We start from the raw sequence: 13,919 nt of genomic DNA on the forward strand, positions 1-13,919 counted from the left end.
GAGACAGGGTCTTACTGAGTTGCTTATGGCCTTGCTAAGTTGCTGAGGCTGGCTTTGAACTCATAATTCTCCTGCCTCAGCCTCTTGAGCCCCTGGAATTACACACACACAAAATCCTTAACCCAGTTTCCAGCATGAGGTCAGAGGGATTCAGCTGCTACCATTTCAAACAAAGCATTAGCAGGAACAAGGGCATTCTCATTTCTCAGGCCACTTAACAGGCAGGAGTGGGGGGCACAAGTCTAAATGAAAAGTGGGGTGAGACGGGCACAATGGGGCACGTCTGAACTCCCAGCGGTTTCGGAGGCTGAGGCAGGAGGATCACGAGTTCAAAGCCAGCCTCAGCAACCAACAAGTTACTCAGTGAGACGCTGTCTCTAAATTTAAAAACTCAAAATAGGGCTGGGATGTGGCTTAGTGGTTGAGTGCCCCTGAGTTCAATCCCTGGCACACACACACACACAACAACAACAAAAACTCCCCAAACCAGGATGACCAAGGCAGAATATCCCCCCAACACAGGAGGTTAACCAGGACAGAGAGGTGCGTTTATAGGTTCAACAGATGGCAGAGGGTGTGTCTAGCTTGCTCAAGGCCTGGGTTCCATCCCCAGAACCTTGCGGGGAGGGGGGATGACATAAAGTCTTCACACAGCCCCACCCCCCACCTTCCTCCACTGTCCCCCGCCCCTCGGGGCTGGATCAATACAATATTTTCTTATTTACTTAAGCTAATGACAGGAATCTGGTAGACCATGGACGGCAACCTACACATTTCCAAAATGAAACAAAACGAGCCTCCCCTCCCCCCCTTGCAGAACGCACTCTGTGTCAACAGTTTGCATGAGAATCACTGGTATTAATCTTCCTTCTTTGGCGTGTTAAAATATTAATATGAACCGCTCCCAGTAAGCGGAGCAGTAATTTATGCAATGCTTTATTACCTTGATTAAGAAAGTTTTAAAACACACTGAACACTATCTGCTACCAGAAATCAGGTTTCACTATTTCCTGATGCGCCATGCCCAGCGGAGAGCTGTCAGGGTCTGAGAATGGGGAGGCGTCAGAGCGTGTGGGGGGCCTGACACCCGGCCACTGGGGAAGGGGGAGCCCCGCGGTCTCTCTTAAACTCTTAGGTCACTCATCTGTAAGGCCACCCAAGGATGTGAGGTGGGTTCTGGAAAACCTTTTATGCCCTTTTCTAAGACAAGAAAGGCGAGGGCTTGCTTGGGTGCTAACTAGAATGTTCCAGACCCCCCTCCCATATGAAGCGAAGGCTGCACACACACTGGCCAACCTGGCCACCCGTGCCCTGTTGCTTCAGGTCACTGTGACAGCTCCCTTCCCAAGCAAGAGGAGGAGGAGCCGAGGCGTGCCCACGGAAGCATCTTCCTTGGCGTCCTAACCTGCCAGATAGCCCACAGTCCTCTGAGCTCCCCGGCCACCTGCCCCGAGCGCTGGTATCCAGGATACCGCATGAAGCCGCTGCTCTTTTAGCAGGCCCTCCCGAGCCGGCCTCGAGTGGATGGCTGCAAGCTAATGAGTTGTGCGCCTCAGCCAGGGAGAGGCCCCGGCAGGTGACCCGGGAGCAGTTCTGAGCGCGCCGACCGCTGTGCACAGATCAATTTCCGTGGGTCCCGGCGGCCTGCCTGGTGTCCTCCCAACCCTGAGGGTTATTTGTTCTGACAATTATGGCCTTCACCTGGAAACCTTCACGGCCACTAGGGCTGATGGGAGGGAACCTCCAAGCGAAGGGCCCCGGAGCCGAAGGGAAGGCACCTGTTCCTGGAGGAAGCAGGAGCCATCCCCAGGCGGTTCCGCTGGGAAGCACTACTGGGCACAGTACTGCCCCTCTGCCCCGGGTGGCCCACAGCAACCTCAGCGATCAGGAAGAGGAAGGGGAAGGGCTCCTGCTACACTCGGAGACTGAGTTAACCCCAAGTTCAATGAGCATGAAGCCCTGGGCCTGGCACTCAGGCTTTCCGCTACCTGGTCTGCTGGGGAGATTCCAAAGGCCCAGCCAAGGGCCCGGGATAGAGGGCTGGGGTCCAGCTGTGACCACCATCCCTCCGACCCTGTCTATTGGGGTCAAGAGGGCTAAAGGTGCATTCCTAGCTGGCTTCAAAGATGGCGCGACCGCTGTTACCAACACAGAGAGTGGCGAAGACGCGTTTCTGGCTCCTTTTCTATGCTGGAAATGGGAACAAGGAAGGCAGCCCTCCTGTTCCCAAACAAAATCAAACTGTTTTTGTTGGACAATTTTGTTAAGCAGCTATAAGCCGAATGCCATTAACCGCAAAATGTAACCATAAAGGCCATAAACCCGACATTGTTAATTAATTAAATGCCTCATTAACTTTTTTAAAAACATGATTTATTCAATTCATAGAAAATTTAACCACCACCACTAAATGCACAAGCAAGTGGTTAAACACTGGCATTTGAGCCCCAGAACCAGGCCTCCCCAGCAGGAGGGAGAGGTTCCAGGGGGTCTGGTCTTTCCGGAGGTCTAGTTAAGACAGAAAGGGAGAGGGTGTTTCTAGGGAGCCAGAGGAACAGGGAGGAAAGCTCCATTACCTTTTGGATTCCTGGGGGTAGCTTTTATGCAAAGTGGGAAACAATAAGACCCCTGGGAAACCACTCCCAAAGCTAGGGTTCCAAAGGCACCTTACCCAGGAAAGGGGTATGTAAATGGCTGCGTGGGCATAGCCCACCAGCCAACATTGCCAATGCTGCCTCACAAATCAGGAGAGAAGCTTTATCTAGTAGTTAAAACAATTGGCAAGAAGAAGGGTGACCTGTGACATTTACATACTGCAATTTACATTTGAAGCAGGTGGGGAGTTGTCCTTATGCAAACATTCCCAAGGCCATTAAAGGCTCAGTAGCCTAAAAAGTGTAGTTCAAGTTCTCCTTGGTCTAGGCCCTCAAACCCACCCACTGGAAGTAGGAAACTGTACCTCAGAGGACACAGAAGGGGTGAGACTGGAGCAAAAGAAGCCAAGATCAAAGGTCAGGCCAGAAACACCCCCACCCCACCCCACCCCAGGGACACAGGCTCTGGCTGCCCTCCCTCCCTCCCTCGCCCTCAGTGCTTGTGGGAAGCATAAGTCACAGTCAGTGGTGGGTGGCCTTGCTCCTCGGAAGGCAAGGCCTGGCACCTGCCCTGTTCTCCTAGCTCAGCTTGTGGGGGATGGATTGGTTGCCACTCAAATTTAATCCACAAGTAACTGAACTAATTACCAAGTCCTTCCAGAGAGTTCTTGCCAAGATCATCCAGACAGTCCCAAAGAGACAGGAGGTACAAACAATGGCACATACAACCCAAAACACCCTGCTGGCACTTCAAAGGACTGTCCTGGAGGTGAGAAGCAACTTCCAAGTTGCTACCCTTTCGGCCATGCCTCTGGGGTGGGCTCTAGGTCAAGGGGTGACCTGTGGCTTTGGTGAGCCCCAAGAAAGTTCCAGGAGCCAGGTGAGGTGGCGCATGCCTGTAATCCCAGTGGCTCCGGAGGCTGAGGCAGGAGGATCGGAGGATCGTGAGTTCAAAGCCAGCCTCAGCAACTTAGATAGACGCATCTCAAAATAAAATATAAAAGGTCTAGGGATGTGGCTAGGTTCAATCCCTAGTACCCCCTCCCCCCAAGAAAAAGAAAAAGAAAAAAAAAGGGTCAAGGCACAGTAGACAGCAGCAGAGTCAAGATATGGGAGCCAGGCTCCTGCGAACGCCTGGGCCTCAGCGCAGCCCGCCAGCAGCCTCCACCTGGGCACCCCTGCACCCCCCTGCTTGGCTCCCCGAGCTGCAGTTTATATTCCCCATCCAACTCCCAGAGGACTGATGCCAGCATCAAAACCACCTTGGCCCTGTGGGCCTTTACACTACAACTTCAACTGACAAGTGTGTGGTGGGGAGGCGCGCAGGGGCCGCTCCAACCAGAGCTAGTCTGGGGGGCTGGGGTTCAGAGCCCTGCTGATTATTATCTCTCCAAGTTGCTGAAGCCTTTGGGGGCTCAGTTTCCTCATCTGATACGAGGGATAGGGGGATAATACCAGTAGCTATGACACAAAGGTGAGTGCCTTGTGATCATGTGGGCTTAGGAAAAGCTTGCAGTCCCTATGAGCTATGGTGGCCAAGGTCAGCCCAGCCAAGCCAAGCCAAACCTGCGGGACAGGTGGTGGGAAGGAACAGTGAACCTGGGGCAAAGCCCAGAGGCTACTCATTAAGACACCACTCAGGTGGGCCTTGCCTTCCCCCACCTCAGAGGGCCAGTGCCCCAACCCTGCACAACCACTTTGTGCTTGTCACGGAAGGCCATCCCCTCCACCAGCAACAGCACAAGCAACTCCAAAACCAGTCTCTTCCCCTCTGTCTGGTCTCTCCCCTCGCACATCTGAATCCAAAGGGCGCATTCAAACTTCCCCCAGCTGCGAGGCCTGGGTTATGTCAGACTTTCTATCAGAGGCGAGGGAGTGAGTGGGGAGGCCAGCAGCCTACCTGCCGGCACACACCTGAACATCAGAGGGGCCTTTCTTTTCCTACTGCCACTGAACAAGCCAAAGACACAGCAAACCAGCTGACACCAACATCCTGCTGCCATGTGGCCCAGCCCCCTGATGCGGGGGTGGGGTTTGGGCTGGTCTCCAAATCCCCCAGCCCCAGCCAGCGCCCCCAACCTGAAGCTGCCACCGCCTCTGCTGGGCGCAGTGGAACCCAGAATGCCCGCATGGACACTCACCTCATAGCCAAGACGGGCTGCCCGCTGCAGAAGGGTCTCCCCGGCGTTCTTGTTGACAATAAGCCTCCGTGCCTCTGGTGGCATCGGGCGAGACTGGGTGGTCTCCTGTGGGGAACTGGCGCGAGGCAGCTGCGTGGACTGGGGGGCTGGTAGCAACTGCTGCAAGCGGTCCAAGGGCTTTGGCTCCTGCTTGGCCGGTGACAGATCGTAGTCCGAAGTGGGCTCAGGTCGCTTTCGGACTCTCCGGACAGTCACCTGTTAGGAAATCAGGTGGAGCACACTTGAGTCGGTGTCCCTTCAACACCCCCAGGCCACTTGCCCTCCTGCCCCCAGAGTGTAAGACCTGTTTTTTTCTCCTGGTCTTTTTTTGGGGGGGAGACAGCTGGGGTGGGGGGAGCCTATCAGAGGAGGGCTGGGGCAGGGGTTTCATTCTTACTAGTTTAAAACTGTGCTGCCACCCCAAGACATGCCTCCCCCCCAGGACAGGAGGGACCTGGGGGCGGGGTGGAGGCAGGAGTCTGAGGACAAGGCGGCCCTGGCCCAGAGGTGCTACCTTGCCGTCCGAGTTGTCCACGTAGTAGTCCCCGGTCAGCGCCGAGCTCCGCCTGGGCTCCTGTGGGATCAAGTGCTTAGTTTTGCACAGTCTCTTGCCGGACGGCTTCTCGCTGTTCTCGGGGTCCTTGTGCAGCAAGGCGGCCGCCTGGCCGTCGGCCTCGTCGGCGCTCGGCACATCTGTCTTCTGGCTGTCTTTAATTTTCTGCTGTTTGGCAGGAGGCCTCGAGGCCGGCGTGCAGCTTGGCTGAGTCTGCTTTCTGCCGCTCGCGTTGCTGGATGAAAGGCTCTTCATGGGCGGGGAGCCGGAGAACACAGGCAGGCCTGCAGACGGGGGCGGGCGCAGGGACAGGACAGGGACAGAGAGGCAGGCGTTACACAGCTGTAGCCGGTGCAGGGAGAAAAGCCCATTGTGAGCACTGATCACTGGAGCGGCTTCAGTTTTTGGAGATATACCAATTATGTTTTCAAAGCATTAATATTTTAATTATCCCACATTCAAATGGCAAATAGGTTAACCCACAAGATGCCAAGTGGCAAGTTTCTTCAAAGGGCCAGGACAAGAGGACCGAAGCCAGCTCTCCAGGCTCGGCCACCCCATCCACAGGGAACCTGGGGACTGGTAACTGGAGACAGCCCGAGGTTGGCAAGGCCCCGGGGCCACCCACACTTCCCTTCCTGCCGGGCCGTGGGGTAGTCAGGAAGGAAGTGGGGAGGGCACAGGGAACGGGCTGGGGCATGGTGACAACTGTGCCCGCCACCTCCTAGTCACATTCAACTTCTGGGGCCTTGGTCCCACTAAGAAGCCCCTCCCACAGCAAGTGACCTGCCCTCTAGAGCAGGGCCAGTGGTCGAGGTGGCCCCCGCCTACCTTGCTCGTTGTCGCTGGACTTGAGGGACTCTTCCGTCCAGCCTCTGTTGCCCTTGGCCTCTGCCCTTTTCCTGGCGGGTTTCTCTTCGGTGGTGTTATTCCCCTGGGCTGTGACCTCAGGCTGAGTGGCCTGGGTCACTTCCTTCCTGCTTTGGCGGCCAGGTTTGCTCTCTGCTGCGGACACCTGCTGCTCCCAGCGTTCCCTAAGGTGCAGCAGGTGGCGTTGCTTTTTAGGATGGAGCCCTGTTAATTCAATGCACACCTTCAGGTTGGTCAGCTCACTATAATGTGGGTCTTCTAAGTGGTTAGAGGAACTGTTTGTCATTTCCCTCTCAGGCCAGTCATCTAATGGAGAAATAACTACAAATTAATCAAAAAGCCCCCTGGGGGGAGAACAAACCGTCTTACACATCACTAATGGGGTGGGGGAGGGGAGGGATGCGGTCAATGTCAGCTGGAGCAGGTCACCTATTTTGTCTTTGGCCATCTCTGGGCTGGGGCTGGCATGTGCCATGGGGGGTGGGGAGGGAAGGGGGCAGCGGCTTCCCAGGGCTCCAGGGTGGGGGCTTGTGGAGGTGGTGTGGGAATGGCCATGCTCACTGCTGTGCCCCGTGGCCCCCCTCTCAGATGCTGTCTATGGGGCCAGCGCGCCACACACGTCCGCATCTCCTGGCCATCCGCCGAGGCCACATGCACAGGCCTCCCAAGCAGGCAGCCGAAGCCGGCCGAGCTCACCTTTGGGGACCCGCCTTCGCTTGGCTTTCAGCAGAGGGTCCTCCGTCAGCTCTTCCGCAGTGGTCTCAGTGTGGCTGCTGTCACCTGAGACTTTGCGCTTCCTGTCCAGCCGGAGGGTGGGACTACCGGGCACCTCGGCAGCCCCCTGCTCAGAGGAGGGTGGCTCGCTCACAGGCGGCCTGTCCACCAGGTACTTCTCCACGGGGAGGTCTTTGTCCTCTGGGGCTTCAAAGGGATCATGTTTGTTCCCAGCAGTAAACTCGCCTATAGGGATGGGGGACGAGAAGATGGGAATGCAGGGTTGAGACCGAGGTCTGCACAAGATGGCGGGGCTGGAAGAGCAGGCAAGACCACCACGCCCAGGGTAACCTGCTACCCTTCTTGGGGGATCAGGGTCCTCCTGCATTAGCACAGAGTAGAAGGACACTTGGCAAGCAGATCAGCAACTACAGCAGCAAGCAAGGCCTGGGCGCCGACCCACACTCTACCTTTTTGCAAAGGGGGCATGAGGGGCGTGAGGAGGCAGGTGAGGTGCAGCCACTTTGAAAGCGCTTGAGGCCTCTCAGCAAGACCCAACCAAGCTGGCCAGGCTGCAAACATGTCTATGGAAACCTTTGTTGAGGTCACTGTTTTGAAACACACTAAATACCCCCCCCCAATGTCACCTATGGGACACATACCACCCATGTTCTCTTGGGTCAACAGGAGAGACGGTGAAGAAAGAGGACCGGGAGGTGGGATGTTGAGGACCGGGAGGCGGCCCAGGGCTGCAGAGACGGGCCAGCCCAGCCAGGCGAGGACTCTCAGCACACACCCAAGTTCAGAGACAGCTCCAAAGGGCGCAATCTGACAGCTAACACAGAATGCCTAGCGCTAATGCTAGGGGCTGTTCCAGTTTCCGGTCTGATATAGGGGAGCCCCCAAGGGGACTCTGGTCATGTCTACAGACAAGACACCCCATCCCCTTCAGGGCTGGCCGTGTCTGGATGGCCTGGTCAGGCCAGTTGCTTGCAAAACTGCTCACTCAGCCTCCTGTGGGGCCACTTCTGCTTCTTAAACTTGGCCTATCGGTGCCGGGGTGTGGGAGGTGGGTGCTTCTTTCGATCAGCCCAACATCAACATCCCCTCCTGCTTTCTAGTCCAAGAAATAACCATTGACTGCTCTGGTGTCCCCTTTCAACCCCAATTTACAATGAAACACAAATAACCATACAGCCACCACAGTATGGTTAGGGTGTTCACCCTTGGCCCATGAAAAGGATCTCCACATTCCCAATGGTGGGAGTCCACTGTCTTGGGAGCACTGAGCTGATCCACAAAGTCAATTTCAGGTGAACCGCTAAGGGTGAGCCTCCCAAGGTGATCTCGGCTCTCCTTTCCTCAGCCCGTTTCAAATACCACTCCTCCTCGAGATCAGCCCTGCTTCTGGCCACCTCGGTTTCTCCGGGGCATTGCCAGTGTCTAGTGGTGGTTGGCTGCACAGAAAATTTCCAACTTCACCTTGGCCTTGACTTGCCCGCACTGCTGCTGCTCCCTTTTGTTCTTTTTGGTACTGGGAATTGAACTTTCGCTCTACTATGAAGCCACATCCCCAGCCCTCTTCTATGTGTTTTCTTTTATTTTGAGACAAGGTCTTGCTAAATTGCTGAGGCTGGCCTTGAACTTGTGATCCCCCTGCCTCCGCAGGTGCTGGGATTACAGGCGCCTGGCTAGCCTGTGTTTTCAATGGCAGAAAGGCCCCCGCAGGCCCGTGCCTGCTCTCACTGACGAATGGCTGCACCTCCCCAAATGCTCTCCATGATGATGATGCATCATGTGCACCAGGAGAGTGGAGCCTGGGACTCAGCAGCCAGGCTCCCTGCAGGGAATAGCTTGGTGGGCCTCTGGAGGTGCATACCAGCCCAGGATATGGCCAAGGCTGGCCTGTCATCATGGTGGAGTTGAGACAGAGATAGGCAGCAGCCAGAAAAGACACTTGGGGGCCTAACCCTCCAGTCTAAGCTCACATGGGTGCCACACTGAGCTTGGCAGGGCACATGGCGAGGGCTGGCTGGGGTCTCACTTGTAGTGCTCTGTGACTCTCTTAAGCACTCTGGCAGTAACAGGGCCACTTTACAACTCGGCCCCCTTTGGCTGCAAAGTGGCTGCTTAGGCAGGATGGTAAGATCCTGCAGGGCGCTTCAGCGCACGCTTGTGATCGCAGCAGCTCCAGAGGCTGAGGCAGGAGGATTGCGAGTTCAAAGCCAGCCTCAGCAACTCAGGAAGGCCCTAAGCAACCCAGTGAGGCCTGTTTCTAAATAAAATACAAAGAAGGGCTGGGGTTGTGGCTCAGAGGCCAAGGGCCCCTGAGTTCAACCCCTGGTACCCAAAACAAACAGCCTGACATTAGCCCCAATATTTTAAACTTCTAAGTGTACTCCCTCCCCTCTAGTCTTTCATAGAGAAGATGATCCAAACCGGGTAGCTGGCAAGGAGACTGGGTAGTATCACAATGCCTCCAAGGTCAGTGTCAAACAGCAGCTTAGCCAGTGTGGGGTCCTCCCGCAGAACACACCCTCCCCCAATCAGTAAGGATCTTACAGTCCCGAGTGTGTCCCTTCCTGCGTTCTCGTGTCACACTATTCCCATCGCAGGCCTGGGGTAGCTCCCTGTGTTTCTAACAGTCTGGCCCTGGTCGAAAGGGTCTCTCTCTGAGGGGTTTTCAACTTAAATTTTCAGCCTCACTGTCAACTTCCTTAACAGTGGGATGAATAGATCACACCCACTCGACCTTTTAGGAAAACTGCCAGTATCTTCCACCCACAGGAAACCACCTGGAAGACTTGAGATCACCTACTTCACGGCGCAGGTGGTGACCTAAAGGACCTGTCTCCCTGCTTGCTGAACAGGAGCACCCCATGAGATGAGAGGCCTTGTTGCCTGTCTCTGCTGGGGTCCTCCATCTGGGAAAAACTGCCCACTGTGGGGGCAGGTGAGGAGGGGTGCACTGTGCACTCGCCTCCCCACTGTTTCCCATTCATCTCAGGCTGCTGCTCCTGTGCCCTGCAGGCCAGGGCTCACCATGTGGCCAGTCCCCTCCTGCCTTGTCCTGAGGGGCCAATACCTGAGGTTCCCCATCCCAAACTATTGCCAGTCGCCGAGACTGCGTCCTGCCATAGCGCGGCCGCTTTCTCCTCATCTCTTCCCAAACTGGGTCTATCCTCCCCCTCCCCCTATGTCTCTGGGGACAAAGATTCCAACTCCCTTGAGTGAGGCTGCAGATGAAGCTCCTTGGGAGAGCTCTTGCCTAGCATATGGGAGGCCCTGGGTTCCCTTCAGTGAAGCCCCCCAAGACCTTATGTTAGGGTCACCTTCCATGAGCCAATAATAATCCCAAAGAATATCCACCCTGACGGCCCAAGGTGCACCTGGCCACCAGCTATGGGGAAAGCTCCATGTCACATTCCTGCACACCTTGAGTTGGACCTCCTCAAAGGGCGCTTCTCCAGTCACTCGGTACAGGGTCACCTCGGGGGCAAAGGGGTGGGTGCACAGGGGGAAGGCAGACGGGGCGTGGGGTCTGGACCCGTGGGCTCCCTCACTACGATGCCATGCTCTTGGCCCTTCTCAATGTGGGCAGCCATGTCCCCTTGGTCACATGATGTAGGCAGATGTAGCCATGACTGTCGTTCATGGTTTAGCACTTGCTCCCTGCAGCACTGTCATATGACTTGCAGCACATACATCCCATAATCTATCATGGTTGTGCCATAGCAGTACCTCTCAGAAGCATCGCCATGGCAACATTTACAAGTCACCGTGGCAACAAAGCGACTTCACCACTGTGGCAGCCATGCCCAGCGAGCCCTACACAACACGCGAGAGCTGGAGGCTTTGGGGGGGTCGCCCAAGAGGTCACTTCAGTCTGCGGACAGCCCCACCACTGGCAGCGGAGGCTGACCTTGCTGCAACTGGCGCCCACCACAGCCAGGGCATTGGTGTCTCTGCTCCAAACTCAACGTGGGTCACAGACTCGCTGGTAGTCTCCTGACAGGGAGAAGTGTCACAAGCCAGGAAGTCCCGCGCAGCCCTCCTTGACTCAGGGACACAGAGAGTCACCCCTGTTCAGCAAAAAAGGGGTCAAACGGCCCCTTGTCCCTTCTCCTGTCTTCAAAATGCCATTGGCGCTTCCTACCAACGAATGTGAGTGTGGGGAGGCCTCCTTGCTCATTTGTTCAACCTCTAAAATAAAAACTGGGCCCAGCACCCCTGCTACCATAACGAAGAAATGAAAGGGACAGTCTGGGGGAGGTGTCCTATACCCTACTGGTGCACCCCGCCTTCCGTAGGCATACAGTTTGGCTCCTGCCTGCGGTGACACGCGGGAGAAGACCGTGGAAGAGACCCAGGCAGGCAGGAGGGCCACCCGAGGCGTGCTGTTCATTTGCACCTGGATGGCTCCAGCAAGTGCGGTCCCTGAATGAGGCGGTGGCAGCAGCACTAAGGGAAACGACTCCTGGTCAACCACAAATCCCACGTCCCTAGAGGGTCTGGAGATGACGACCCACCTCCTTCTTCAAATGAGCCCTGCACCTTCCCAGCCCTCCTCCTGCCCTCTCTGCCACTGAGAAGCACCGGGTGGACTCCTGGCTCCCCAGCCCACGGGGCCTTGTGCTGCGGGCCCAGGAACAGAGCAGCTGTGTGCAGCTGGGACGGGCTTAGGGGACAGGGAGGAATCATTCAACACTCGCTCCCTGCCAGCACCCCGTTTCAGGCCTCCAGGTTCAGCAGGAGAAGGGAGGGACGAGAACCTCTGGGAAGCAGGCAGGGGCGGAGGGCTGTACTCAGGTTTGCCTTTGAGGGCAGCAGTCACCCTGGTTTGGCAAGTCCCCACCCCTTCCTCTGGAGTCATTTGCCATCCACTCACAACACAGAGGGGCTTCTCCTCTGGGGACAGACGGCCCTTCCACAAACACCTTGCCTTCGAGTCCATCTCAAGCCCATGTCGCCCACGGCTCGGGTCTGAGAAACCTTCTCAAGAGCCAGTGTTTCCCAGCAACTTAGAACGAAGGACAGCAGGAAGGCAGTCTCTGTCACTATGCCTAAGAGTGACCTGGACCCTCCAGTGCCCCATATATCCACCCTGTGAGGTGGTGTGTAAGGCAAGTTCAGGTCCATCAAGAGATCCTGCCGCCTGCGGAAGGCCACCACTCGCTAGCAACAAAACTAACTTCTTCAGGACTAACTCCCAACAGAGGGGTCCCGGTGTAGCCCAACTTGGAGCCTGGCCAGTGGCCTCCATTGCACCGAAGGCAAGAAGGGCGTGCTCTGGCACCCCCATCCCCGAACACAGATCTCCCCGCAACTCCATCAGGCACGGCCAAGTGTGCCAGGAGCACCAAACCCACGGTGACTAATGGAACGAAGCTCTCAGAGGCACCCAGTATGTGTGACCAACCTGTCTATGGAGGGTTTTGTACCCACCCTCTTCCATATTCACCCAGACACCAGACTTCACCTTGGTGAGAAAAACATCTGAGGTCTGTCGTTCACATGCGTGTTCAAGAATGAAGACAAAACCTTCTCCAATAGACGCCAAAACCTTCTCCAATAGACGCCAAAACCTCTCTTGTCCTGGGAAGTCTCAGGAGTGACTGCCTAAGTCAACCCTCAGTGCCTGTTGCGACTGCAGAGTGTCCTGAGGACACTTTCAGCCCCCGTTTCACCTCTAGGACATAAACCACCTGTCTGGTGGACAGAGCCACCTCATGCATATGCCACGTTCTCTTGGATTCTGTTGCCTACTCCCCCAAATGGCAAATGCAGCTAACGGCTGAGCTCACTATGGTGTGTTTCATCGCCCTCATCCGGGTTCCGACAAAATCTACACCTCTGGAAGGAGAAAACGGGTGCTCTCCATTCCGGAGCAGACTGGTCCCCGTGGGTGCCAGCAGTGCCATTCCACCGCTACTGACCCCTACCACGAGTGGCCTGTGGCCTGCAGTGTCCTGGAGTGTCGCTAACTACAGGACCAGGTATTTCTCTGAAAAGATGGGTCCCAGGAAGAGTCTTTTGCAGTCACCCCATTCCTATCTACCTGCTATGACATTTGAAAAGACTATTAGCCCTTCCTTGCTTCCAAAGGTGGCAAAACAGCCCACGTCTCCAAGTCACCACCAACTGGACCTCGGGCCACCATCCACAAGGGGCTTCCTCTCGCCTCCCCAGGTGCCAGGAGCAGGGTGGTCCCGTTCTTTCTCACCCACAGGGTACCACAAGCCAGCCGCTCGGTTTAACTTACATCGCTCGCTGTCGTTCTGGTCGGCAATGGCCTCCTCCAGGGTGACCGACTTTGGCTTTTTGTCCTGATTTCCTTTCAACCTTTCCCAGTCGGCTGGGCTGAACTTGCACACCTCGGAATCTTTGGTTGCTGGGTGGCCACCTTCTCTCTCTTTCATCTCCAACTCTGAGAAGCGCATCATTGCACGCTAGAAAGAGAACGGAGACGGGAGAAAAAAAAAGAGAACACACACCTTACCATGAGAGCGAGTTCACGCGCCTTACACTAAAGGAAAGTAATTTCAAAGAAAAGTTTGCCCAAAACCAACCACAATTTACGAGATACAACTCAGATATTTTAAAGTTTAACAGATAAAATTTAAGAGTATCTATATGAAAGTAGCCACACATTCTTTATCCATAAAGTCGTGTGTGTGTGTGTGTATAGATACAGATGTGGTGTGTATGCATATCCACACATACACTGTTGCAGAGACAGACATTCTCTTTGGAAGGTAAATAAAACAAAACAAAAACACAACGCAAAGAAAACAAAAGAAAAAAAAAACACAACAGAAAGGAAACAAAAATGCACAATGAATAAAGACGACCATGGCCCACAAACTTCCCTTTGTATATTTGGAAATGAAATTTAACTCAAAAAGGTTTATGGAAGATTCTAGTAATAAAAATTTGAAGAACTGACCTCACAGTAAGCAGCAGGTAGACATAAAATACTGTCCTCTTGTAATCCTTCCATCTATGTAA

General features: G+C 55.2%; 1 protein-coding gene across 4 annotated transcripts in view; it reads right to left on the minus strand.

Annotated features, from left to right (window-relative positions):
* Nucleotides 1–13,919, minus strand: part of Bcor (BCL6 corepressor) — a 47,793-nt gene that overhangs the window by 8,093 nt on the left and 25,781 nt on the right. The window contains exons 5-10 of one of the 4 annotated variants that reach the window (XM_027927336.3): nucleotides 13,858–13,911; nucleotides 13,174–13,360; nucleotides 6,894–7,157; nucleotides 6,159–6,401; nucleotides 5,289–5,611; nucleotides 4,736–4,990 (exon numbers count right to left, since the gene is read on the minus strand). In XM_027927336.3, the coding sequence (XP_027783137.1) occupies nucleotides 4,736–4,990; nucleotides 5,289–5,611; nucleotides 6,159–6,401; nucleotides 6,894–7,157; nucleotides 13,174–13,360; nucleotides 13,858–13,911 (1,326 nt within the window). Of the gene's footprint in view, nucleotides 1–4,735; nucleotides 4,991–5,288; nucleotides 5,612–6,158; nucleotides 6,504–6,893; nucleotides 7,158–13,173; nucleotides 13,361–13,857; nucleotides 13,912–13,919 lie in introns of all 4 variants that reach the window. The other 3 variants (XM_027927334.3, XM_027927338.2, XM_027927335.2) reach the window with 3 other exon arrangements.

The sequence above is a fragment of the Marmota flaviventris genome, chromosome X (assembly GCF_047511675.1).
Source record: "Marmota flaviventris isolate mMarFla1 chromosome X, mMarFla1.hap1, whole genome shotgun sequence".
Taxonomy (NCBI): domain Eukaryota; kingdom Metazoa; phylum Chordata; class Mammalia; order Rodentia; family Sciuridae; genus Marmota; species Marmota flaviventris.